Source organism: Trematomus bernacchii, unplaced genomic scaffold, assembly GCF_902827165.1.
Source record: "Trematomus bernacchii unplaced genomic scaffold, fTreBer1.1, whole genome shotgun sequence".
Lineage (NCBI taxonomy): Eukaryota > Metazoa > Chordata > Actinopteri > Perciformes > Nototheniidae > Trematomus > Trematomus bernacchii.
Window position 1 is genome coordinate 1 of NW_022987901.1, and position 24,283 is coordinate 24,283.

The 24,283-nt window shown below is 42.1% G+C and overlaps 1 protein-coding gene across 4 annotated transcripts; it reads left to right on the forward strand.

Moving 5' to 3' along the window:
* Nucleotides 1-889: 889 nt before the first annotated feature.
* Nucleotides 890-21,120, forward strand: LOC117470121 (NLR family CARD domain-containing protein 3-like). 4 transcript variants are annotated; one of them, XM_034114674.1, is made up of 10 exons: nucleotides 890-1,026; nucleotides 3,478-3,582; nucleotides 4,954-5,058; nucleotides 8,417-8,468; nucleotides 9,604-9,832; nucleotides 10,519-12,316; nucleotides 12,476-12,649; nucleotides 18,914-19,066; nucleotides 19,162-19,208; nucleotides 19,653-21,120. In XM_034114674.1, exons 1-10 carry the CDS (start codon nucleotides 905-907, stop codon nucleotides 20,222-20,224), a joined length of 3,357 nt encoding a protein of 1,118 aa, XP_033970565.1. In that variant the 5' UTR covers nucleotides 890-904; the 3' UTR covers nucleotides 20,225-21,120. The 4 variants fall into 4 exon arrangements, with proteins under 4 accessions (XP_033970565.1, XP_033970566.1, XP_033970567.1 ...); XM_034114675.1 differs by lacking the exon at nucleotides 4,954-5,058; XM_034114676.1 differs by lacking the exon at nucleotides 3,478-3,582.
* The last annotated feature ends 3,163 nt before the right edge of the window (nucleotides 21,121-24,283 follow it).

Below are 24,283 nucleotides of genomic sequence, written 5' to 3' on the forward strand. Positions count from 1 at the left end.
TCTCTCTCACACACACACACACACAATGTTCCAAACGGCCCAAAACTTCACAGGTTTGGTAACGATGCAGCCATCAACGCATCTAAGCGTATTATGGGGTATCATCAAATGCCGTTGCCATGGCGACAGATCATTCACCATCAAGTTAGTTCAAAAGTTTGCAGTTCAAATATTCTGCTGCTTTCCCAAGCCTTTTTACTTTCTTTTCTATACGAAACTATACCCACCAGTTGAGAACCACTGGTATAAACCATGCTCGTATCTATACAACCTATAGAAACGCAAAACGGCGTCAGTTTAGACGTAATTCTGTCCTCCTGCTTACCGCATCATTTATGAGAAAACATTTCATAACATTAAGTCAACATATTCGAGGTGGTTTTCAATAACATATCCGTATTTATTTATTTATTTATTTATTTCTCCAAGTTATGTTTTTGTGTGCACTGAGGAGTCTCAAACAGGCGTTTGTTTAATCATTTTAAGATTGGCTTTAATCAATGTTTGAAAATGAATTCTTCATATTTGATAAATGAGAGGTAACATTTTATTTATGGTATTATTTCCACATATTTCTCTCCATTCTTCCTTCTGCCAACGGGGTCGCAGTTTCTCGTCTCTCCCGTTTTTGTGCTTAGTGCGTACAGATGGGTCAGAGTGTCCGTGGAGGACCGCACATTTTCCTGTCAAGTTTGTTTTTTATAAATCGCAAACATTGCTTAGAAACTGGCGTACGCCATCTTTTGAGCGTACGCACCGTTTATAAATGAGGCCCCTGGAGAGGATTCAGTTTTTATTTAACGCAATGTAATGTATTTGATTCAGTTCAGAGCAAGTCCAAAAATCTTTAATTGGGCAGAAATCAAATGATGCTCTTTACAAGAACTAATGATGTGTGTAAAACATGTGTTGTTTCCACAGACAGAGAGCAGGGTCTCCAGCCCCCAGCTGTCTGTCTCTGAAGAGTGACGGGTCTATGTGGCCACCTCTAAACTTCAGTAATGAACCTGGACCCTCAGACACAAAGTAAGAGTCTGTTTCTACTGTAACCTGACCTGAAGAGGATTCAGCTTTTATATCATCTGATAATATAAACTGCTTTATTTATCATAAATACACAAGGGCAGTATATTACAGAAACACAGTAAGTTTAGTTAAGTAGTAAAATAGCAGTACAGTACAGTGTAAAAGGGCTATTTCAATTTAAAACAATATATAAATGTTTTTTAAATGTTATCGGGCTTTCATCTTTTCTTTTTCAGAACAAGGGTTTCTGTCTGAGTGTAACCCTCAGCATCTTTTTTAAATGTATTTTTCAGATGGTTAATAATAAGAGTAATAACTTGGTGAGGAGGAGGTTACGTTTAACATTAGGAAGTGCAGTTGAGAGAGAGTGAGACACACATTGACACGGAGAGAGACAGAGATTCACACACACACACACACACACACACACACATTCACACACACATACACACACACGCACATAAATAGGTTTCTTTAAAGGCCCTGACACACCAAGCAGTCACCAGAGAACACGCCGACTGTTGCATCGCTGTGTTCTCCTGCGTCTTGGCCATGTGTCGCACTGGAACACACCGCAAAGACTTCAGCCGAGCACGTACGAACTGCGCATGCGTGAGTGGCAATAACTCTCCTTACCAGCAGGCGGCGGTAGTGTGTATTCGTCATTCAAAAGAGGCAACAACCGGAAGACAGAAGAAGAACAGACTGTGATATAAACAAACAACAAATAGCGTGTGCGTTCCATTTTCACTCTCGTCCATCGAAAACATGTTTCGTGCGGTACTGGAGCTATCAGCCATTGGAGTGTTGCTTGTGGAAGACATTCTCAAGCAACCATTTCGCTTCTCATGCACTGATTCGCTAGCTGAACAGCCAATCAGAGTGATTTCTTTGTCCGACTGCCTGTGGCCGACGCGTCGGCCATGAAAGGCCAAATAAGGCGTGTCACGGCCGACGGTGCGGGACACACCAAATTGAGTTTGGGCGACAGGGCACGCTTCGTCGTCCGACTAACGAAAACGGCCGATTTCGGCCTGGTGTGTCAAGGCCTTTACACTCAGCTCTGGGCTGCCTCCCAAACTCTTTCCTCACAGCTACATGCTCCTCACTGATGTCTCCCTGCCGGTACCTGCTCCCAGGGTTAAGACCGGACACAAAGCTAATTTTCAGAACCTTTTGAGCTCATGTTGTCTTTGAAAATAAACAACAATACTATATGTGCTTGTCTACAATCTGACACCGTGAAGAAGATCACCGGAAATGACGACAGAACAGCTAAAAAATACATTTCACACCGTGTCAGATTTTGGTTCTTTTGGGGAGGTGGAGACAAATCACATTGTTTGGTGGATGCAGTTTGAACCAGAGTAGCAGCATGGAGGTCGGATCGCCACCAAAATAAATAAATAAGTGGTCTGAAAAAAGTTAATGACAAAAAACACATAACCTTCCTCAGGCAGTGTGTTTGTGCCGGGGACAGGAGACCCCCCCCCCATGATGAGCAACTGCAAGAAAGTATCGGGGGATCCCTCCGGAGTGGAGTCATGACGACTGGATCTGAAAAAATGTATTTAATTTCGTGGTTTGTGTTCCAGCTGTCGATCAGCTGTGTGCAGCGTCTCCACTGCAGCCTGTGCATCTCAACTCCTGCCCCCCCCGCAGCAACTATCCACCAGTTAAAAGAAATAAAACAAATTGTGTTATTAGCTGCACAATTTACCACATATGGTGTTCTTAGTTTCCATACCTCCTGTGTTTTATGAGCGACTTATCAAGTCTTGGCAAACGGCATAAAACACGATTAAACGTGATAGTATATAAAACCATGCTCGTATCTATACAACCTATAGAAATGCAAAACGGCGTCAGTTTAAAGTAATTCTGTCCTCCTGCTTACCGCATCATTTATGAGAAAACATTTCATAACACAACATATTCGAGGTGGTTTTAAATAACATTTCAGTATTTATTTATTTCTCCAAGTTGTTTTTGTGTGCACTGAGGAGTCTCAGACAGGCGTTTGTTTAATCATTTTAAGATTGGCTTTAATCAATGTTTGCAAATGAATTCTTCATATTTGATAAATGAGAGGTAACATTTTATTGATGGTATTATTTCCACATATTTCTCTCCATTCTTCCTTCTGCCAGCGGGGTCGCAGTTTCTCGTCTCTCCCGTTTTTTGTGCGTAGTGCGCACGGATGGGTCAGAGTGTCCGTGGAGGACCGCACATTTTTCTGTCAAGTTTGTTTTCTATAAATCGCAAACATTGCTTAGAGCGTATGCACCGTTTATAAATGAGGCCCCTGGAGAGGATTCAGTTTTTATTTAACGCAATGTAATGTATTTGATTCAGTTCAGAGCAAGTCCAAAAATCTTTAATTGGGCTGAAATCAAATGCTGCTCTTTACAAGAACTAATGATGTGTGTAAAACATGTGTTGTTTCCACAGACAGAGAGCAGGGTCTCCAGCCCCCAGCTGTCTGTCTCTGAAGAGTGACGGGTCCATAGGGGAACCTCCAGTCTTCAGTAAAGAACCCGGACCCTCAGACACAAAGTAAGAGTCTGTTTCTACTGTAACCTGAAGAGGATTCTGTTTTTATGTAATCTGATAATATAAACTGCTTTTTAATATAATTAATTGAGCGCAGTACAGAAACACACTGGAAGAGAGTAAATAAGTGGTTAATATTAACATGGCGAGCAGGGTGTGTTTAACATTAGCTACCACAAAAGCTCTTTCCTCACAGCTACATGCTCCTCACTGATGTCTTCCTACCACTACCTGCACCCAGGTCACCAGCGATAGTAATTCATCTACTATAGTGAAATCATTCTCACACTCAACATGAAGGACTTTGTTTTAGGTAAAGCTAAATAATGACAAACATTTCAATTTTGTAATCCTCACAAATGACTGGTAACTACTAGGGATGGGAATTTGAAATCAAATGTATATTCGAATATTCGACCCCCAAAAAAACGATTAACCGTAATGTACATATCCTATAAAAAAAATGGGGGGAAATTAAAAAAAAAATTATAATTTGGAAAAATAAATTACATTACATGTTACTTGTTAAAGAAATCCAAGTTCAAATAAGTATAGAAACCAAGTCGAATTTGTCAAATGTATTGAACTGGTGATCACAGTTTGAACAGTTGACAGCTATAGGCTTACAGCTTTCATGCTTAAAACATAACTTGGTTTTTAAATGAAAGAGGGATCATACACGAACAACAAAATGGGTTAGGGTAACGTAACCCTATCACAACAGAGATCAACAACCTGTAACTGGGCCTATGCACAGAATGCAGCTATTCAATGCTCATTCTTGTTTAAGAATATAAGCATGTCTATTCAGGGGAGAGGCGGGTGCGGAGGCGATTCACAATCAGGCCAGCTGTAGAGAAGACCCTCTCAGCTGGAATGTGGGCATAAGATGAGGTTTGAGTCTGCGTGATCTGCGAGTAGGGAGGGGCAGCAGCCATATCATTAGCTAGAACTAGCTAGATCTGATGGATTTGGACATAAACGCGAGTGAAGTATAACCGGACGCGAGAGAGAGATCAGCACCTGCAGCTCTGCCCGCTGTGAGCGGAGCAAAACACACCTTTAGACCTAACACATTTAGCTATGGCACTGTCGTATACATTGAATTATTCCATTTGATCATATGTAATCAACTTAGGCACCCCTCCCAAAAAAAAAGAAAAAAGATTACAATAAAAATATTCATATTCTCATATTCGAATACCTGAATAATTTCGAATATTCGATTAATCGTTCCCATCCCTAGTAACTACAGAAACCCACAAACACGACTTCAAAACAGAAAGTTGAGGGCAAGTCTAAACATCTTTAATCAGGTAATGCTGCTCTTATGAAGAACTAATGATGTGTGTAAAACATGTGTTGTTTCCACAGACAGAGAGCAGGGTCTCCAGCCCCCAGCTGTCTGTCTCTGAAGAGTGACGGGTCTATGTGGCCACCTCTAAACTTCAGTAATGAACCTGGACCCTCAGACACAAAGTAAGACTCTGTTTCTACTGTAACCTGACCTGAAGAGGATCCAGTTTTTATATCATCTGATAATATAAACTGCTTTATTTATAATAAATACACAAGGGCAGTATATTACAGAAACACAGTTAGTTTAGTAAAGTAGTAAAATAGCAGTACAGTGTAAAAGGGCTATTTCAATTTAAAACAATATATAAATGTTTTTTAAATTGTTATCGGACTTTCATCTTTTCTTTTTCAGAACAAGGGTTTCTGCCTGAGTGTAACCCTCAGCATCTTCTTTAATGTGTTGTTCAGATGGTTAATAATAAGAGTAATAACTTGGTGAGGACGAGGTTACATTTAACATTAGCAAGTGCAGTTGAGAGAGAGAGACACACACATTGACAAAGAGAGAGACAGAGATTCACACACACACACACACACACACACACACACACACACACACACACACACACACACACACACACACATATCTGCTCCCAGGGTTTAGACCGGACACAAAGCTAATTTTCAGAACCTTTTGAGCTCATGTTGTCTTTGAAAATAAACACTACTATATGTGCTTGTCTACAATCTGACACCTGAGGCCTGTACTACGAAGCCGGATTTTCTCTTAGTGAGCTAACTTCAGGGAAAACTCTGGGTTTCCGGTCCTACGACGCTGGTTCTCTTTTTAGCGGGCTAGATCTCCATGGTGACTCATGCTGAATGGCTAACCTGGTCCGGACCAGGGTTGCGGTCGAATAGTCCATTTAGCTTAGGAACCTTCCTAACGGAGTGAAATGACCCGGAAGTCCCTCAGTGGCAGCCATGATAAGTGCCGTTCGAATTCTCTAAATTAAAAGGAAAGGAGGTTTCAAACTTCCTTTATAACCTCCTTTAGCTTAGGAACCACTGGACCTCCCTAACCGAAAGGAGAGGAGAAAATGCTGCCCCACAATGCCTTGCGGCCGCCGCATTTGCCGTCACACAACAGTCGGCTGTTCACGCCGTTACAACCGATTATGAACGAGAAATGATATCATGAAAGTTACGGTGCTTATTAAGCATTTTAAAACGTATGTGGTAAGTTGCCAAAGTGCTTTGTTTTGAACGTTCATCAGTATTATAATCAAAAAGAGAAATATGAACGTTAGTTTTTACTGAAATGATCAAATAAAGTCAACATTTCACAGTCTTTACTGAGCTGTGTGGGGTTTGTTCAACTTTTAAAAGATGTTTGAATGGTGATATACACAGTGATAGATGTTAAGGACTAACGTTTATAATAAATACATTTGTATTGATTTTAAGATCATTTCATACAATCATATGTATTGGGATCATTTGTATTAATGTGGACCGGAGGGAGAGGGTGACGAGCATAAGTTTCACTTTCCTTTTTTATTTCAATTCCAACTTTGGTCATGAAGAATATGTTTCTCTGTTGTCCCCCGTTCATAAAGCATAAAACAACAGCATCAGAGCACGGTGCAGAGTCTCTAGATGAGTTTACAGTAGTCCCTCGTTCTTATTAAACATCCATGTTGTAGTCCGCTGTATAGAAAACTGTAGTTTCCATAGTTTCCCCACAGCAGCAGGCGCACATTTATGACCTCCGCTGGTGCATCATAAACACGTCGGATAGTGAAAGTGCAGTCGATTCTCTAAAGTACCGCAGTCTCTTCTCCTAAGTCCTTTTGAATTCTCCTATCCACTATCCCTTAACCCCGTGACGTTTCACATAGAGGTCAAGGAATAGACGATAGGGTTAGAATTTAGGAGCTGATTTTTGGATTATTCGACCGCAACCCAGGTTAGGTTCCAGGATAGGAGATCAACTCAGTGAAAGCACCGCCTGCTGACCAATCAGAGCTCAGTGTGCGGAGTTTAAAGCTATCAAGTCATATTACAGGAGAAAGAAAATACAGAAAAACTGCCGTTGCAGGAAAGACGGCCGGCAAAAATCAACTGACTGTGTGAACGTGAAAATGAATAGAATATCCCCTCCCATCTTCAGAGCAATCTGACTATTATAACATTAGCGTTAAGAAAGCTTACTTAAATATCTGCCACGACATAAGTAACCGGATCAGAGTAACATTAAGTACAGTCCGCGGCACTGTGAGTGCAGACGTAGATGTGTCCCATTATCATTCATATCATATCACATCATAATGTATCATATATTTCCTTATCTGAGTCAGCTGAGCCGTATCTGGCCGTGCAACACTCACAGTGTCACATACTGTATGCAGAAGTATTATTTTAAGCAACACATTAAGTTGACGAAACACTTGAGTCAAATGTAATTAAAGTCAGATCCACTCGTGTCTTGGACGGGGCAGTGATTTCATAAACCTGTTAATGTACGCATTCAAAAAAAATTATTTTACCAGCTGTATTCACCTTGCAGGTGCAGCTACGTGGCTTTCATCCTGGATAAAGTGTTAAGTCATGGATGTTTAAAGTTGAACTTCTTCATATTTGACTAATATTAAAGTTCACTTTTCATTCAGGAAGTATGACGCTGCGCTGTCAGTACGCTTGTCCATGTTTGTGATTGGTCAAATGTTGCTAACCCCGCCCCTTTCATGTGAACGCCCACTCAGCCAGACAGAGAAACCCTGGCTTGAGTTACCGAGTTGATAACCGTTACTAGTGAACTGTCAACGGGGGGAGCCTCGCTGCGGTGCCGGCCGTCAACAAACCGAGCCGGCCCTTGACGACCGGCCGTTCTGTGATTCTCCAGAATCTACAGATGGCCAGTCCGCACCTGCTCACAAACTTATTAAGGTCCAAAGCTTTAGTGTGTTTTGAATCAATGCTGACCGTCTCTTCTCGGTCATTGTAGACCGAATGCTTCTCGTTTTGCGCCGTCTGGTTCAAATGACAATCACATTTGCATGCTTGTGCCAGGGCCGGGGGAGGGGTTACAAGGCTCGCGTCTTGTGCTGCATTCACTTGCACTCGGACATTAGGGATGTTCTCTCATAAATGTCCGATGAGCCAAAACTTTTCTTTCAAAACAAAGCACATTTTCCGGGCCAAATATTATTGCTGGCGGGCCAACAATGGCCTGTTGCCGACCCATGCCCTACAGCTTTCAAACGGCAAGATGCAATTCCTAAGTAAGTTAACCGGACCTTTTGAGCTCATATTGTCTTAGAAAGGATACAACAACACTATATGTGCTTGCCTACGGTCTGACACCTGGTGGCTACGATTAGTTAATGTTCTAACTTCAAACACCTGCTTTCTTCAGGCAACGAGCTTCTAACATCTTAGCCTGTCTTTTGTCAATTCTCCATGTATTGCAACACTTAAATTCTTCAGTGTTTGTTTGACTTAAATCAAACACTAATGAATGTTTTTTTCTCCCCAGGGATCAACAGGAAACTTCAGAGGTTCACACAGAGTTGGACTCCATATTCATGGTGTGTAAACATCCCTACCTTTAATGTGATATTTCGGATTGTTAGAAGTAGTGTTCTTATATCCAAGCAGTAGATCATGCAGTTTGGAGAAAATACAAAGTTATTTTGATGCTACACTGATTTGTAATAGGGAGAAAGGTGCCTCTCTCAGTCCCACTCTGCAGCCCAAACGCATGTTCCTGCACGTTGCATGTAATCTTGAAGTGCGAGTCGTGACGTCTCCTGTGCAAAGATTGTAAGATTATCGGCATTAAGTTCACTTTAGTAAAATTGCATCATATTTAATTAATTAAATGTTTCCTGGGGTTTCCTCTGATGTCCTCTAGAAACTCCGCTTCAACTATCGGTTATTTACTGGTAATGTTAACTGCTGCCAACGCAAGTTAGCAAAGATCTGAATATGAGCACACAGGCTAGCAGCAGGGGTTTGGACCGCTGGGAGGAGAAGGTTTTCTGGGTGTGGGGGCAGGGTGGGATCGGGATTGCCGGGCGTCAACGTGTTGTGCAAGAATCAGAGCAGACACTGGAGGAGTGATCAGAACCTCTACGTACGTTTTATTGACCTTGCTTGTTTTTCTTGTGTTAGCAAGTGAATTGCAAACAGAAGTGACACAAAAACTGCTAAATGAATGATCACTGGCCCATATCATGAAGATTTAGGGGTAAGCTATATTTAGAATATGTATTGCTTTACCAATAAATATTGCTGTCCTATAAACCTTTCAGTTGGGGAACTGAAGCGGTTATTCATGCTCTCATTAAAGCCACCAGACTCCTTTGGCATAACACGTACGTTGCCATGCCTTGATTGCGTTAGATGGTTTGTGTTATTGTGTGATTTTTGTCAATCCGAGCTAACCCAAACACCAAAGTCAAACAATCCAACTAACCAATCAAAGCAGCAGTAGACGCTGTCACAGGTATCTCCAACAGTTGAACGGGCAAACTCGGCTAAATGATTAGTGTAGTGCAGGGATAAGCCTTGATTGCAACACTGTGACAGCAGCTGAATCACTAGCAAGGATTCTGCTTTCAGGTAGAAACAGATATAGGATATTTTTCTGACTCAAGGGAAGACTTGGTAAGACAGAATACAAGCACATTTTTACAAAAATTCAATTTTATTGAATTGCAGCTTCTTGAGGAGAACATGTTTGCCTATCTGAAGAAAGAGCTTAAGAAGTTCCAGAAGGTTTTGAGAACTAATAACCCAGAATGCTTCGAGAGCCAAGGTAAGTCTGAAGAAGTGGTTGATGGGGAAGAGGAAGAGCAGAGGAGGAGCAGAAGAGAGGCATTTCTGAAGATCACACTGGACTTCCTGAGAACAATGAAGCAGGAGGAACTGGCAGACTCACTGAGAAACAGTAAGACGTTTAAAATAAATGTTAAAATCATAGATTCACACGTCTACAGTTTACTGTCAATATTCAAATCTGCATTAAATCTATTCATACTGGTTAACACACCATCAAAAGCTGTTTGTCTAGCATGTAGAGCCTACTGTTGAGTCGACTTTTCAAGGGCGCTGAGGCAGCTTTCGCCTTTAGTTGCTAAGGGACCATAACCAGCTAACAGTTCTATCCGATCTTCCAGGTGTTGTTTTTTAAAGTTCTATTAAAATATTGTCCATGGGACAGCAGTGTTTTCCCTAGAAAACGCAGTTTGCTTCGCTCTTGGTGTGTGTGGGTATGTGCATGACACGAGCACTTGAGAGACACAAGAGCAGAGATTATTAATGTTCGTGTCACATTTTATCAGTGGTTCTTATAAAATGAAGAAAGGTGAAACACTGGACAGATCTTCAAGTCAGTGTAATGTCACTAAAATAAACAATTTCTGCATATTTGCTGCATACCAATATTTACGAAAGTCAAGATATCTCTCGGCTGTGATTGGTTGTTCCTTTTCACATTACAAGCAGTGCGAGCTGCTGCCTTCCCAACGTTTGACTTTCAACTCTGGGCGTGGCTTTCTCGTTTCCAGCCGTGTCATTGTTGACAATAATTAATAATTAAAGCCCCTAATAAAAAAAATTCTTTTTTTCTTGTAGAATTTCTTGCTGCAATCGGCCAACATAAACTCAAATCTAATCTGAAGAAGAAGTTTGAATTTGTGTTTGAGGGGATTGCTAAAGCAGGAAATCCATCCGTTCTGAATCAGATCTACACACAGCTGTACATCACAGAGGGAGCGACTGCAGAGACCAATAAAGACCACGAGGTCATACAGATTGAGAAAGCATTCTGGAAACCAGACACACCAGAAACAACAATCAGATGTGAAGACATCTTTAAGGCCTCACCTGGAAGAGATACACCAATCAGAACAGTGATAACAAAGGGTGGGGCTGGCATTGGGAAAACAGTCTTAACACAGAAGTTCACTCTGGACTGGGCTGAAGGCAAAGCCAACCAGGACATACAGTTCATATTTCCTTTCTCTTTCAAAGAGCTGAATGTGCTGAAAGAAAGAAAGTACAGTTTGGTGGATCTTGTTCATTACTTCATTCCTGAATTTGAAAAAGCAGGAGTCTGGAGGTTTGAAGAGTCCCAAGTCCTGTTGATCTTTGACGGTCTGGATGAGTGTCGACTTCCTCTGGACTTCCACAACACTGAGATCCTGACTGATGTCACAGAGTCCACCTCAGTGGATGTGCTGCTGACAAACCTCATCAGGGGGAAGCTGCTTCCCTCTGCTCGCCTCTGGATAACCACAAGACCTGCAGCGGCCAATCAGATCCCTCCTGAGTGTGTGGACATGGTGACAGAGGTCCGAGGGTTCACCGACCCACAGAAGGAGGTTTACTTCAGGAAGAGATTTAAAGAGCAGGAGCCGGCCGGCACCATCATCTCCCACATCAAGACCTCACGAAGCCTCCACATCATGTGCCACATCCCCATCTTCTGCTGGATCTCTGCTACAGTTCTGGAGGAGGTGTTGAAAACCAGAGAGGGAGGAGAGCTGCCCAAGACCCTGACTGAGATGTACATCCACTTCCTGGTGGTTCAGTCCAAAGTGAAGACAGTCAAGTATGATGGAGGAGCTGAGACCGATCCACACTGGAATACAGAGAGCAGGAAGATGGTCGGGTTTCTGGGGAAACTGGCTTTCCAGGAGCTGAAGAAAGGCAACATCATCTTCTATGAGTCCGACCTGACCGAGTGTGGCATCGATATCAGAGCAGCCTCAGTGTACTCAGGAGTGTTCACTGAGGTCTTTAAAGAGGAGACAGGAATTCACCAGGACAAGATGTTCAGCTTCGTCCATCTGAGCGTTCAGGAGTTCCTGGCTGCTCTTCATGTCCATCTGACATTCTTCAACTCTGGTGTCAATCTGTTGTCAGAAGAACAAACATCCTCACTGTGGTCTAAATTGATCGGAGTCAGACCTGAACACCTCTATCAGAGTGCTGTGGACAAGGCCTTACAGAGTCCAAACGGACACCTGGACTTGTTCCTCCGCTTCCTCATGGGTCTCTCAGTACCAACCAATCAGACACTCCTACGAGGCCTGGTGACACAGACAAAAAGCAGCGCACTGACCAACCAGGAAACAGTTAAATACATCAAGAAGAAGATCGAAAATAATTTCTCTGCAGAGAAAAGCATCAATCTCTTCCACTGTCTGAATGAACTGAACGACAGTTCACTAATTCATGAGATCCAGAAAGGCCTGAATTCAACTTCTCTCTCCACTGATAAGTGGTCACCTGTTCAGTGGTCAGCTTTGGTCTTCATCTTACTGTCTTCACAAAGCGATCTGGAGGTGTTTGACCTGAAGACATACTCAGATTCAGAGGAGGATCTTCTGAAGCTGATGCCAGTGGTGAAAGCCTCCACCAAAGCTCTGTAGGTTGAAAATGAGGGTGCTCCAAGGGGGTCTTATTACTTGGTATTGTCTTTTAATTATTGTGAAGCATTATTTATTATCTAAACTATTCTAAACAATGAATATTAAATATGAAAGAAACATCTTACGTTACGTTTTTGTTGCCAATCCTTCTTCAGGCTGAATTGCTGTAATCTGTCAGAGCAAAGCTGCAAAGCTCTGTCTTCAGTGCTGAGCTCTGATTCCTCCAGTCTGAGAGAGCTGGACCTGAGCAACAACGACCTGCAGGATTCAGGAGTGAAGCTGCTCTGTGAAGGACTGCAGAATACACACTGTAAACTGAAATCTCTCAGGTCAGTATTCATTCATTTGTTTAACAGATATTGTGCACAACGAACATTGGGTGGAAATATTTGTTTTGTATATCCAGACGATAACTTTCTATTCCAGTTATTTGGAACTCTCTGGACGTTCATTTTAAATGATTCAACCTTACAAGACTCTCCAGTCCACCTACAAGTAGCGTTGGAGGTATTGGGGGGAACAGGGAGAAGCTGGCCATATGCACCAGTGTTGTAATCAAGTCACCAAATCTCGAGTCCGAGTCAATCTCAAGTCCCCACTCTTCGAGCCAGAGTCCAAGTCCGAGTCAGCCAAGAAGAGTCCGAGTCACGCAAGACTGAATCCGAGTCAACATGTATTCATCTGAGTGGATATATTTGATTTAAATGTAGCTGTTGGTTTGGTTCTTATCAATCAATATTTGTTATTGTCTACATTGGTTTTATCCTTTTATTTTATGCATTGTTTTTATTCTGTCTATATAACTGCTGTGAAGCACTTTGGGCTGCAATGTTTGTATGAAAGGTGTTATACAAATAGATAGACAAAGTATTTAGAAAGAGAAGTGTCCAGTTTAGTTTGATGTATTACGTTGTCTGTTTATTGTTAACTGTGGAGAACCAGCAATAAACAGATGTTTCCATCGGCACCCGAACGGACCGTTCATCTTTTTCTCCTTGATAAATAAAAGCCCGGACAGCTGGTTATCAGCTGACAACGAGCTGCGTCAGAACTTGCCGGTGAGCATCCAAACTACGGTTTAGGAGCCTAGATACCGATAGTAAACAATGTAAAATAACTTTTGCTCATGAAATTTGACGTTGTCCCAGTCTTTTCATCAATCATCCTTTTACAGAAGGGCATTTTGCCTGCTCTTATTGTAAAAGTACACAGCACGATGCGGGGTAGTGTGTCTCTGCACATCTTTAGACTGAGAATAGCGGGGGTGTGTGGTACGGGAACTCGCCTCGCAGCTGCACAAGAGTACATCTGGACTTAAAGGGGACCTATCATGTAAAATGCACTTTTTGATGTCTTTTATACATAAACATGTGTCCCCGGTGTGTCAGGGAACTCACGCAGCGTCAGAAAATAAAACCCTCTCTTTTCCTCCGTACCCACATCTCTAAAAACGGGGGTACAACGGAGCTGATCCAGATTTGCGTCCGATTTGACGTAATATCGGAAATGTGGACCCACGGCACTATCAGAAAGTTGCCATCAGAAACAATGCCCGACTGTTTTGGACGTAATATGGTCGGTGTTTACATTAGCATCGCTAACACACAGAGCTAACCTGTACTGGAGAGCATGTGTGTGAAGAAGCAGGAAATAAAAAGGAACTCACCTTGTGGTATAACCGGCAAGAGAGAAAGCCTTTGAGCTCCATACTGTTTCAGAAATAATTCATGATAATCCATGATATGGCGTTTCATCACGGCAGTATTTAGTTTAGACCAGGGGTTTTCAAAGTGTGGGAAGGTGAGCCTCCCCTCAGAGAACATAAGAACAGCTGCGCCCCCCCTCCCAATTATTAGGGTCTGAGACCTAGGTCGGCGCACAGCGACCGATAAACCTTTGACCCCCGCAACATATGTGAAAACTCACCAAATTTTGCACGCGCGTCAGAAGTGGTGCAACTTGCGATATGTAATTGGTTCCGGAACTTTGCGTAAAAAATTGCGTAGGCCACGCCCACTTCCGTTTTTAACGTAAACTCCCCCCACTTTAACTTTCACGTAAACGAACGAAACTCGCTACGCATATCTAGGGTGTGGAGACGAACAAAAAAGCCTCTTGGAGGGGTATAAAATAACGTACAGGAAGTCGGCCATTTTGAATTTGGCGTCGGAAAAACGTTTTTCGTCCTCCGCACAAAATCTATCTTCTCCCAGGGACTTTATCCGTACGACTCGAAATTCGTCGGGTAGCGTCTCGAGACATGGGCAATTCAAAGTTATCACCGAAGTTTTTTTCTTTCGCACGGCGTAGCCGTGATTTGGCGCCAAAATTTCGCGTTCGCTTGATGCTAGGCGATCCCTCGCCATGGAACACGATGTCATAACACCAACTGACATACTCAGAACGCCACCAAACTTCACATGATGGTTAACACTGCGGCCCTGAACAGCTCTACGTCAAATTTGATGTTACTTAATATGGCGTTACCATGGCAACGCATCCCTCGCCATAAAACACGGTGTCGCTGTAACTCCAATGGACACGGTCCCATCGTCCCCCAATCTTCACTTTTATATCACCGGTCCATGCCTCAACACCTCTACGTGAAATCTGAGATCTCACCGTATGCCGTTTCCATGGCAACGCATCCCTCGCCATAAAACACAATCTTGTCTTAACTCAATGGAAAAGGTTCCAAACGGCACCAGACTTCAGATGATGGCTAATGGTCCGGCCCTCAACAGCTCTATGCTAATTATGGGATGTCATCATATGCCGTTTCTATGGCGACAGATCCCTCGCCATGAAACAAAGTGTTGTCATAACTCGATGGAAAATGGTCCAAACTGCACCAGCAGGGTGCGTACGGGTGCTGGAAATCCTTGAAAATGCTTGAAATTGTACGAGGTGTTTTCAAGGTTTGAAAAGTGCTTGAATTTTGGGAATGGTGCTTGAATTTGGGATAAAGTGCTTGAAATTGTAAATGCTTTACTTTGCTTTTTAGATTAAAAGAAAATAAAGAAGTCGGAGCGCGCTTAATTGCTTCGCTTTTACATAAAACAGCTCCGCTCCGGCCTTCCCGCGCAATGCGCGTGACCGGCAAGTGTTTTTGTTACGTGTGTGACCTGGGCATTCTGATGAGAGTGATAGATGACAGTATGCCAGGAGGTTGCCGTTTCAACGAGCGTTGGCTAGCAGAAGACAAATACAAGCCATGGCTAAGACGAGAGTCAAGCGAAGCCCAAGAGTAGCCTCCTGCAAAGTGTGCAACAATAACGATGCGAGAGTCTGCGCTGACGCCACACACCACACGAAAGGTACGCCATAGTAGAGCATTTTAGATTAGGCTATCGTTGCATGTAAAATACATGACACTTTTCTCTGTGTGCGGCAAAACAAGCTCGCCAAAATGGCTTCATTAGTCTGGCAGTATTTTAAGTGTCCGAAAGTGACAATAAAATAGCGGTATGCAACGTGTGTGTGAAGCAGAAATCCTGCAGCTCCACCCGCTGTGACGGACCGGTGAGCGAAGCAGAACACACATTAAGAGTTAGACCTAACACACTTAGCTATTTTATCTACCTCTGGAACAAGCTGATTCCGGCGATCGGCCCCAAAATTGGCGATCGGAGCATCCCTAATAATTGTATATGATATGTTTTATAATGATTGATCATTAAAGTGTTCTCAAAGCTGGCAAAGGTGCAGCTAGTTTGAATGACTTTGTATACTGCAGGGTAGCTTGTGAATTTACTCCAGGTGGAACTAAAGTCTGATTTAACACTTGATTATATTTCACATCATTCATCCACATCTGTAAAGTAACTAAAGGTATTAAATACATGTAGTGGAGTCAAAGTACACCATTTACCTCTGACTTGTGTTTACTGCCAACCTAAAAGTACCTCAAAAATAGTAATCAATAATGTATTGAAAAGTTATTTGGCTGATTGTTTTATATTGGCTCAGCCAGGTTATATGGGATGCCCAGTCTACGTACAGATGGGTCTCATTTTGAAATATTAAACTTAGTTTTCTTTTCTAAAAATTTAAATTTTTCATCCTCATGTAGAATGCTATTATGAAACACACATTTGGTTGTTTATAGCATAAAGAACATCAGATTTAATGTGAGGTAGGGAAATAATCATTTGAGTATAAGTATGTGTATATAAATATGTAATTTACAACAGCTGTAAGATGCTTGAAAAGCTTGAAAATGCACCTTGAAAATGCTTGAAAAGTGCTTGAATTTGACTTTGGAAAAGGTGTAAGAACCCTGACCAGACTTCAGATGACAGTTAATGGTCCGGCCCTCAACACCTCAATATGACAATAGTGAGTTTTCCTCAAAAGCTGTTGCCATGGCAACGCATCCCTCGCCGTTAAGCACGATATTGCTATAACTCCTGTGTAAATGGTAAAAAAGTGTTCAAATTTCCCATGTGTGCTAACCGTCAAGCCCTCGACACATATATGTGTCAGTTTTGAGATTTCGTCAAATGTCGTTGCTATGGTAACAAAATGGTCGCAGTGAAACACGGTTTTCTCATAACTCCAGTTAACATGCTCCAAACGGCCCAAAACTTCACAGGTTTGATAACGATGCAGCCCTCAACACATCTAGGCGTATTATGGGGTGTCATCAAATTCCGTTGCCATGGCGACAGATCACTCGCCATCAAACACAATGTTTATGATACTGCTGTAACTCCCATGTACGTTGTCCGATCGGCCTGAAACTTCCCACGTTTGCCAACGGCCGAGTCCTCGAGACACCTACGTGACACGTCGACGTGCGGACAACAGCCTGCGGAGCGTCGAAGACCCGCTCAACGCTGCTTGCAGCTTTAATTATTATTGCTATTATTATTGTTGTTGTTGCTATAATGCAGGGGTATTCAATTGCATTTCAAAGAGGTCCAGTGAGAGAAAATGTCATTAAATGCTCTGTTTTCGCTGTCTACCTTTCTCTTTTTTGAGCACGCCATTTGAAATTACTCCGACTGTTTCTCTCCTCTTGTCTCGTCTCTGTGTGTGTGTTTGAATCTATCGTGCTGACTCACTGACTGCACCGATTTGATTGACTGAGTAGCGTCACCTCCTTAAAACATTAAACAATAACTTTTTTAAATGTTTTTATCTTTATGTTTTAAACATATTGTATAAAACTCCCCCACTACTTGGACTATTCCTTGCACCCCTCTAGAATAAGCCTGAATGGTCTCAACCATATTGCATCAGTAACGTGCACTTGTTGTTATAACAAGATCGCAAGGACACTGGTAGCGATCGGACAATTGAGTGTTGTTCAGTTTGTGTGTTGTGGAACATGCGTGTCCGTGCATGAAAATATACCACACACCCAATTACAATAGCATGTTCAATTCACTACCCTGGAAGTTAATACAGTTGTTAAAGTTGGAACAGCCTGTGGACAGCCGTTCTTCCTTGCATGTCAGTCGCCGACACCTTTTTACAGAGGACAGGCAAATCTAGCTGCAGCACGACCCGTATATTTTCGCACGCCGTGTTCTCAACACATATATTTTAATTTTTTTTAACATTTTCAACATCGTGGATACATCCTTATATGCTCCCGGCAACACACTGAACGTCAACGTTGCCTCCTTATTACACTCACCCCTACTTTAGTGGGAACAATGAGTCTGCGTCTTTGATGCACACAGGAATAAACGCAGATCATACTCTGGCTGCAGCCTTGACCGGCACTTGCTTTTGATCAAAGTCAATGCGGAAAACCCGCACTCACACAGGTAGGTGGAGGTGAAGGGAATGAGCACTTTTACAGCCTTTTTGGCGAGGTGGGAGAACTCGGTCTCCACAGACAGCCAAAAGTGTGCAAGTGTCACTTTACTCATCTTTTTCTCGTTATTTTTTTTCTCACGCTGCGCCTCCCCTGAGGCTCTCTGGCACCACCCAGGGGAGGCGCGCCTCACACTTTGAAAACCGCTGGTTTAAACAGTAGCTGCTGGGTCCCGCATGAGCTCAGCCCCCTCCTTTTTCTTTTTTTATACATTTTTTCTTTTTTTAAAGCTTTATACCCCAAAATCAGCACTTTTGAAACAGGAAGTGAAATAGAGGGATATGAGGCATGGCTAGAATGGGTGATCTGTTTGGTATTTTGAGCAAAACACTTCATAGACATGTTTTTAATATATTTGTATATATCTGAGACCTATGCTATTGCCTAAAAATAGCATGATAGGTGACCTTTAAGACAAAACTTGTTTGAGTCCAAGTCCGATCGTCAATGTGCGAGTCCGAGTTAGAGTCCGCGTCCATCAGTACACGAGTCCGAGTCCTCATACGCAAAAATTCAAGGGTTCAAATCCATTACAGTCCTGCGAATCGGCCGAGTCCAGGACTCGAGTACTGCAAGTCTGATATGCACTACAGTGCACAACAATCTGTGTACAAATAATGCACCAGAGTAAGTGGAAAAGGGGTCATTGGCATGGCCTTGGATTTACGGCCTTGTTCTTTATAAATCTCCTGTTCACAAAAGGTCTTCACAAAAAGCAGGACCACGTTTTATATTCTTGTAATAAAACCCTTAATCGTGTGTGCAGGTTATCAGGCTGTCTGATCACAAAGAAAGGCTTTTCTTCTCTGGCCTCTGCTCTGAGATCCAACTCCGTCCTGAGAGAGCTGGACGTCAGCTACAATAATCCAGGAAACACAGGAGTTAATCTTCTTTCTGCTGGAAGACTTGAATCTCTCAGGTATGGACAGACAGGTTGAGTTTGTTTATTCAGTAGCTCAACAAGTAGTTTAGATTAAGTCATTAAGTGCTGATCTGACTTTGTTTTCACACCAGGGTGGACCATGGTGGACAGCAGTCAATGAAACCGGGTCTAAGGAAGTGTAAGTGTCTTTTAATTAAAGAAAGTGAACAGGTTGAAACACAGGATGACAAACTGTTGTTCTTAGAAAACATTGCTGTAAATGTATCTTGTACAACACCATAGGGATGCATCCCTTTCTAAATAAGGATCTAGCCCAAATGCTTAAAGATGTGCATGTCTTGTCCTGCCTGGACTGCTGCAGCCTCCTTCTTGTGAGATAAAATATAAAATCTTCAATAGCGCCCAAAGCCTACCATTCACTGGTTCACTTTGTGGGCTGTTTGGTCCGGACCTGGTTTCACTGGTCCGAACTGAAAAGTCTAAAATCCTGTCCAAATGAGGTAGTCCTGAAAGGGCTCTTGGAATCTACAGTCATGCACGTGCCTAGCTGTGATCCAAGCTAGAAGGTGACGTTAAGATGCTAAAATGCTCACATTAACAATGCTAATATTCTCTCCATCAGACGCCCGTAAACTGACACTGGACCCAAAGACGGCAAACAAAGATCTCATTCTGTCCGACAACAACAGGAAGTTGACAGCGAGCAGAGAGACGCAGCCATATCCTGATGATCCAGAGAGATTTGACTACTGGAAACAGGTTCTGTGTGGAGATGGTCTGGACGGTCGCAGTTACTTTGAGGTCGAATGGAAAGGACATGTTTATATAGGAGTGACTTACAAAAGAATCAAAAGGAGAGGAGACGGTGAAGACTGCTGCCTTGGAAGGAATGACCACTCCTGGAGTCTGAGCTGCTCTGAAAAAGATGGCTACTCTATCCTGCACAGTAACAAGAGAGGAAAGATCCCTGTCCCCATCTCGAACACAGTGGGGGTGTACCTGGACTGCCCTGCTGGCACTCTGTCCTTCTACAAGATCTCTGCAAACAAAGTCACCCACATCCACACCTTCCACACCACATTCACCGAGCTGCTCCACCCTGCCTTCAGGGTAAGGATGGACACGCAGAACTCGTCAGTGTCTTTGTGTGAGATTTGGAAACAAAGCCCCAATATCAAGACCCCCAGACTTTGAGTTGCGTTTTCCTGCTAAAACCTGTGAGGGCAAAGTAACACTACAGGCAGTCGAAAAAAGAGAACATTTTAATTTCCACAAAACATTTCAATCAGGAGAGACGTTGATGTATGAAATACGTGTTTATTACCGGGACACGTAATATGAATGTGATAATGATTGCCAGAATTAAACAGGAGAATGGAATGGTGTTTGGCGATTAGGCCCCGGTTTGCAGGATTATCATTCAGGAGGGGGAAGAACCGCTCCGATGAAACCCCCCGGGGTCTAGACACTGGTGGTGGTGATAAGTAGGTGGGAACGGACTGAAGGGAGAAGGTTTAGCTTGGTCCTGAAGGAGACGGGAGGCAAAGGGGTGGAGGAGGGTTGCGTATTATCACCTGAAATGACAGCTGACAGAGGGAAGAGCAGATATAAAGGGATTAGCGGGAGCTATGATAGGCTTGTGAGAATGGAGAGAGGAGAGATTGGTTAGCTGGGGAGAGACGCCCCGATCACTTAATGAGGGAGGAGAGAGTAATGAAGTGACGTGTAATATGAATGAAGAGCTTGGTCTTCCTGATTGAACTTGAGCTTCATTTAGCTGACATGGGGAATTCTGATATATAAAAAAATGAAATCAGAAGAAATCAAGCATTGAAAAAACTACCAGGTGATTGCTGTTAAATCTCGACGGTAAAGATTAGGATTTTCTATCTTTGAGTGGGTTATATATATATATAACCCACTCAAAGATAGAAAATATATATATATATATGCATCATGAATAATATCGTTTTGTGTATACAACAAACGGAATGCTAATCAGCTAACGGCTAATACCTGCAACCATAATGCATCTAAGTGCACTTTAATTTGAAAAAGTGACGTTTTAAAATACATAACCGTATAAACCATTAAACAGAAACATCAGGCAAACAGAATTTTAAATGTTGACGCATTATATATATTTAATTCTGCTTACTATCATTATGACAGTTTCCATAACAAAGACATGTTATGCCAATTGAGACAAAACACGGCATGCAGTTAACTTAGTTAGGACACAGGCTGAAATATATTATAATAAGCTCAACAATTTGTATTGGATTATTTAAAATTGTATTTGTTGAGTCAAAGTGAAGAAGTAACCAAATCAGATTTTGTTTTTTAATGAATGAATTACAATGTCATGGTTATATGTTATATATTTGTTCATATGTATGCACATAACTACATTGAGTTTCTATCCTTTGAGCTTGCAGTGAATAATATACTTTTTATTATTTTGTGTCTCTCAATGCCCTGTTTGTATATAAGCTCTTTGTTGTAGTGGCTGCAAATATTATTATTGTTTTAAACAATATATTACACTCTAGCTCTTCCAATTCATTACGTTACTACACATCTGTATTCATTCATGGTATCATTGTATCACCAGCCCTAGTCCTCAGTCTACCATAATCCACTGGGCACTGTGACGACCCCCTCCACTCCACTAGGGGTCTCTGCCTTTGTGTTCTGCTGGCTGGCTCTTGTTTGTCATTCAGGTGATCAACCTGACGAGCCACACCTGGAAGGTTTCTCATTTCTCTCATTTCCCCTCCTCGACTCCTCCGCTCGCATCTCCTGTGGGCGGGACTAAGACTGCTTTTACACGGGAACGTTTGCGTTTATGCACAGTATGCGCTTTCAAAAAAGTCTTCCGTTCACATGCATTTGTTCCATTTAACGTGTCTGTTCAAACGAGACCGCTGTAGTACATATGCCGGGACTGTAAGTGGCGCTGTAACTTCCGCCACAAAATACACCAAAAGCAGCAAAGAAGACCCCGGAGCAGCCCAGCAGCCCCGGAGCAATGTTGCCATGGCTACCCTTCTGTTTATGCCCCGCGGTGGATTTAGCAACATGCTGTAGTTCATGTAATTCTCCATGTCCACTTGTTGCTGATGGTTGTGGTAGAGGAGCTGTAGATTTTGTACTAACATCTGTAGCATGGTCAGTAGCAGTAGCACTAGCAGTAGCTACTGACAGGAGCTACTGGCCATGCTACAGCAGTGAGCAGCAGAGGTGGGGAGAGGTGGGGCTATCGTTATTTTTTCAGGAAATATTCGTATAGAGGCGATTACACGACTCGTTTGACCCCCCAGAGAGTTTCGTTTGCAAATCTATCCACCTTGGGACCCGTTATCGTTTGTGGGGTCCGTTTGTTACGGCCTCGTGTAAATAATGGGGCTATACGCAAGAGAAACTATGCAGATACAAGCAGTTTCGTTCTCGTGTAAATGTGGCCTAAGACACGAGGATAGGAGTCGAGGAGGGGAGTCGAGGAGGGGAAATAGAGAAAAGAGAAACCTTCCTGGGCCGTCTACTTAAAAGGCCAACACCAACCCATACTGCCCTCTCACTCTTCTGTTGGACACGGCCGCATCTTTGTTTCTGCACATTTTCACACACCCAGACACACAATCATTACTGATGACTGACTCACGTTTATTAGGTTTCTTTGAAGACCTTTGGTTTTGGTTATAGTAAATAAATATGCTTTTTGTTACACTTAACTTGTCTGGTCTCCCATCTTTGTTGCAGCCTATGAGTCGGGCGTAACAGCACCTATAAGGTCATGCAGTGGATATATGTCATGAAATATCACGTAACCTCCTCATTTAGCACTATCCAGGTATTGATCCATTAATCTGACACATATATATATTTATTAACTGGTAAAGCTGACTTTAATGACTTATACTCTTTGTACTGTTTCTGATTTTATTTAAAGCGTCTTTGAGCATTAGGAAAAGCGCTATACAAATCCAATGTATTATTATTATAAGTATCTTAGTTTACGTCTCCCATTATAGTACATTATAATTCATTAGTTCATTTAACATTTGTATTAACAATATTAACCTGCAAAGAAATGCTTTAGATTCAAAGGCATACTCTAATAATGAATGTAATGTATTTTCGTGTGATTTGTAAAATTATTATTATGTTTTATTTTGCTTTTTTTCCCCGATTTAATTCCCCTTTTTACTAATCTAAAATCTTTGTAATGCAATACTGATTTATAATTATTTGTATTGAAGGTACAGGCTAATGCACGTTCTTTGTTTCATGCAATCATTACTAATATGAATATTCAATTATATTTGTACACGTTTTATTTTAGATTAAACATCTGTAAAATCATTGTAATGCAATTCTGTATTATTATATATGTGTTCTCACTTCTTTAAAGAAAGAATAACCATACATAAAGCACATTTGGTTATTTTCTTTTAAATAAGTGCTTTCAGATTTAAGGCATTTTCTATGTTTTTAATTATCATTTATATGAATTGTAATATATTTTCCCTGATGTTTCCCCCTCACTGCTTTAACGTGAAATCTGACCTATTGTTTTATTTGTATCTATACATGCTATATACTCATCATCAGAATACTTTGTTCATCCTGTGGAAGAGTTTGTATATTTGTATTAAATGAATATCTGAGCGCTCTTACCTTCTCCAGAGAGACGGTGGAGGACGTTGAGGAAAGCGTCTCCTGAACAGTAAAAGAGGAATAATATCAAGAAAAACCCGTCTTCGGTCCAGCTGTTGTTTAGACTAAAAAACACGCCGGCAATGGACCACACTGAAGCGTCTACGAACTGGGGTCGGTCGCTTCAAAACATGGATGAAGAAGTGGGGCCTGGCAGACAGTGCTGCATGCGAGTGCGGTGACCCTGAACAGACTGCCCAACACATAACCACCACCTGCCCTTTATATAGACCACCCTCTGAAGCCAGCCTCTTCCACTCAGGACCAGAGATGCGGGCATGGCTACACGACACCGAGTTGGACCTCTGACGTTACACGAAAGAAGAAGAAGACTAAAATACAAAAACCTTGAGACGTGACCTTCTGTGTGAAACTAAACTTCATAATAATAATCTCTCTGTTCTGCATCTCTGCTTTTAAATAACATTCATTAAATATCAGCAGCGGTGAAAGTTCATTTACTCGAGTAATGTGCTTAATTAAGCAAACTTAATGTAATTGTACTTTACTTATTACGTATTTACTGCACTACAT

Coding starts and splice junctions, on each gene's coding strand:
- LOC117470121 (XM_034114674.1), top strand. CDS start 905: ATGTGTTGTTTCCACAGACAGAGAGCAGGGTCTCCAGCCCCCAGCTGT. Junction 19,067..19,161: donor GGAAGACTTGAATCTCTCAG/GTATGGACAGAC, acceptor TTTTCACACCAG/GGTGGACCATGGTGGACAGC. Junction 19,209..19,652: donor GAAACCGGGTCTAAGGAAGT/GTAAGTGTCTTT, acceptor TCTCTCCATCAG/ACGCCCGTAAACTGACACTG.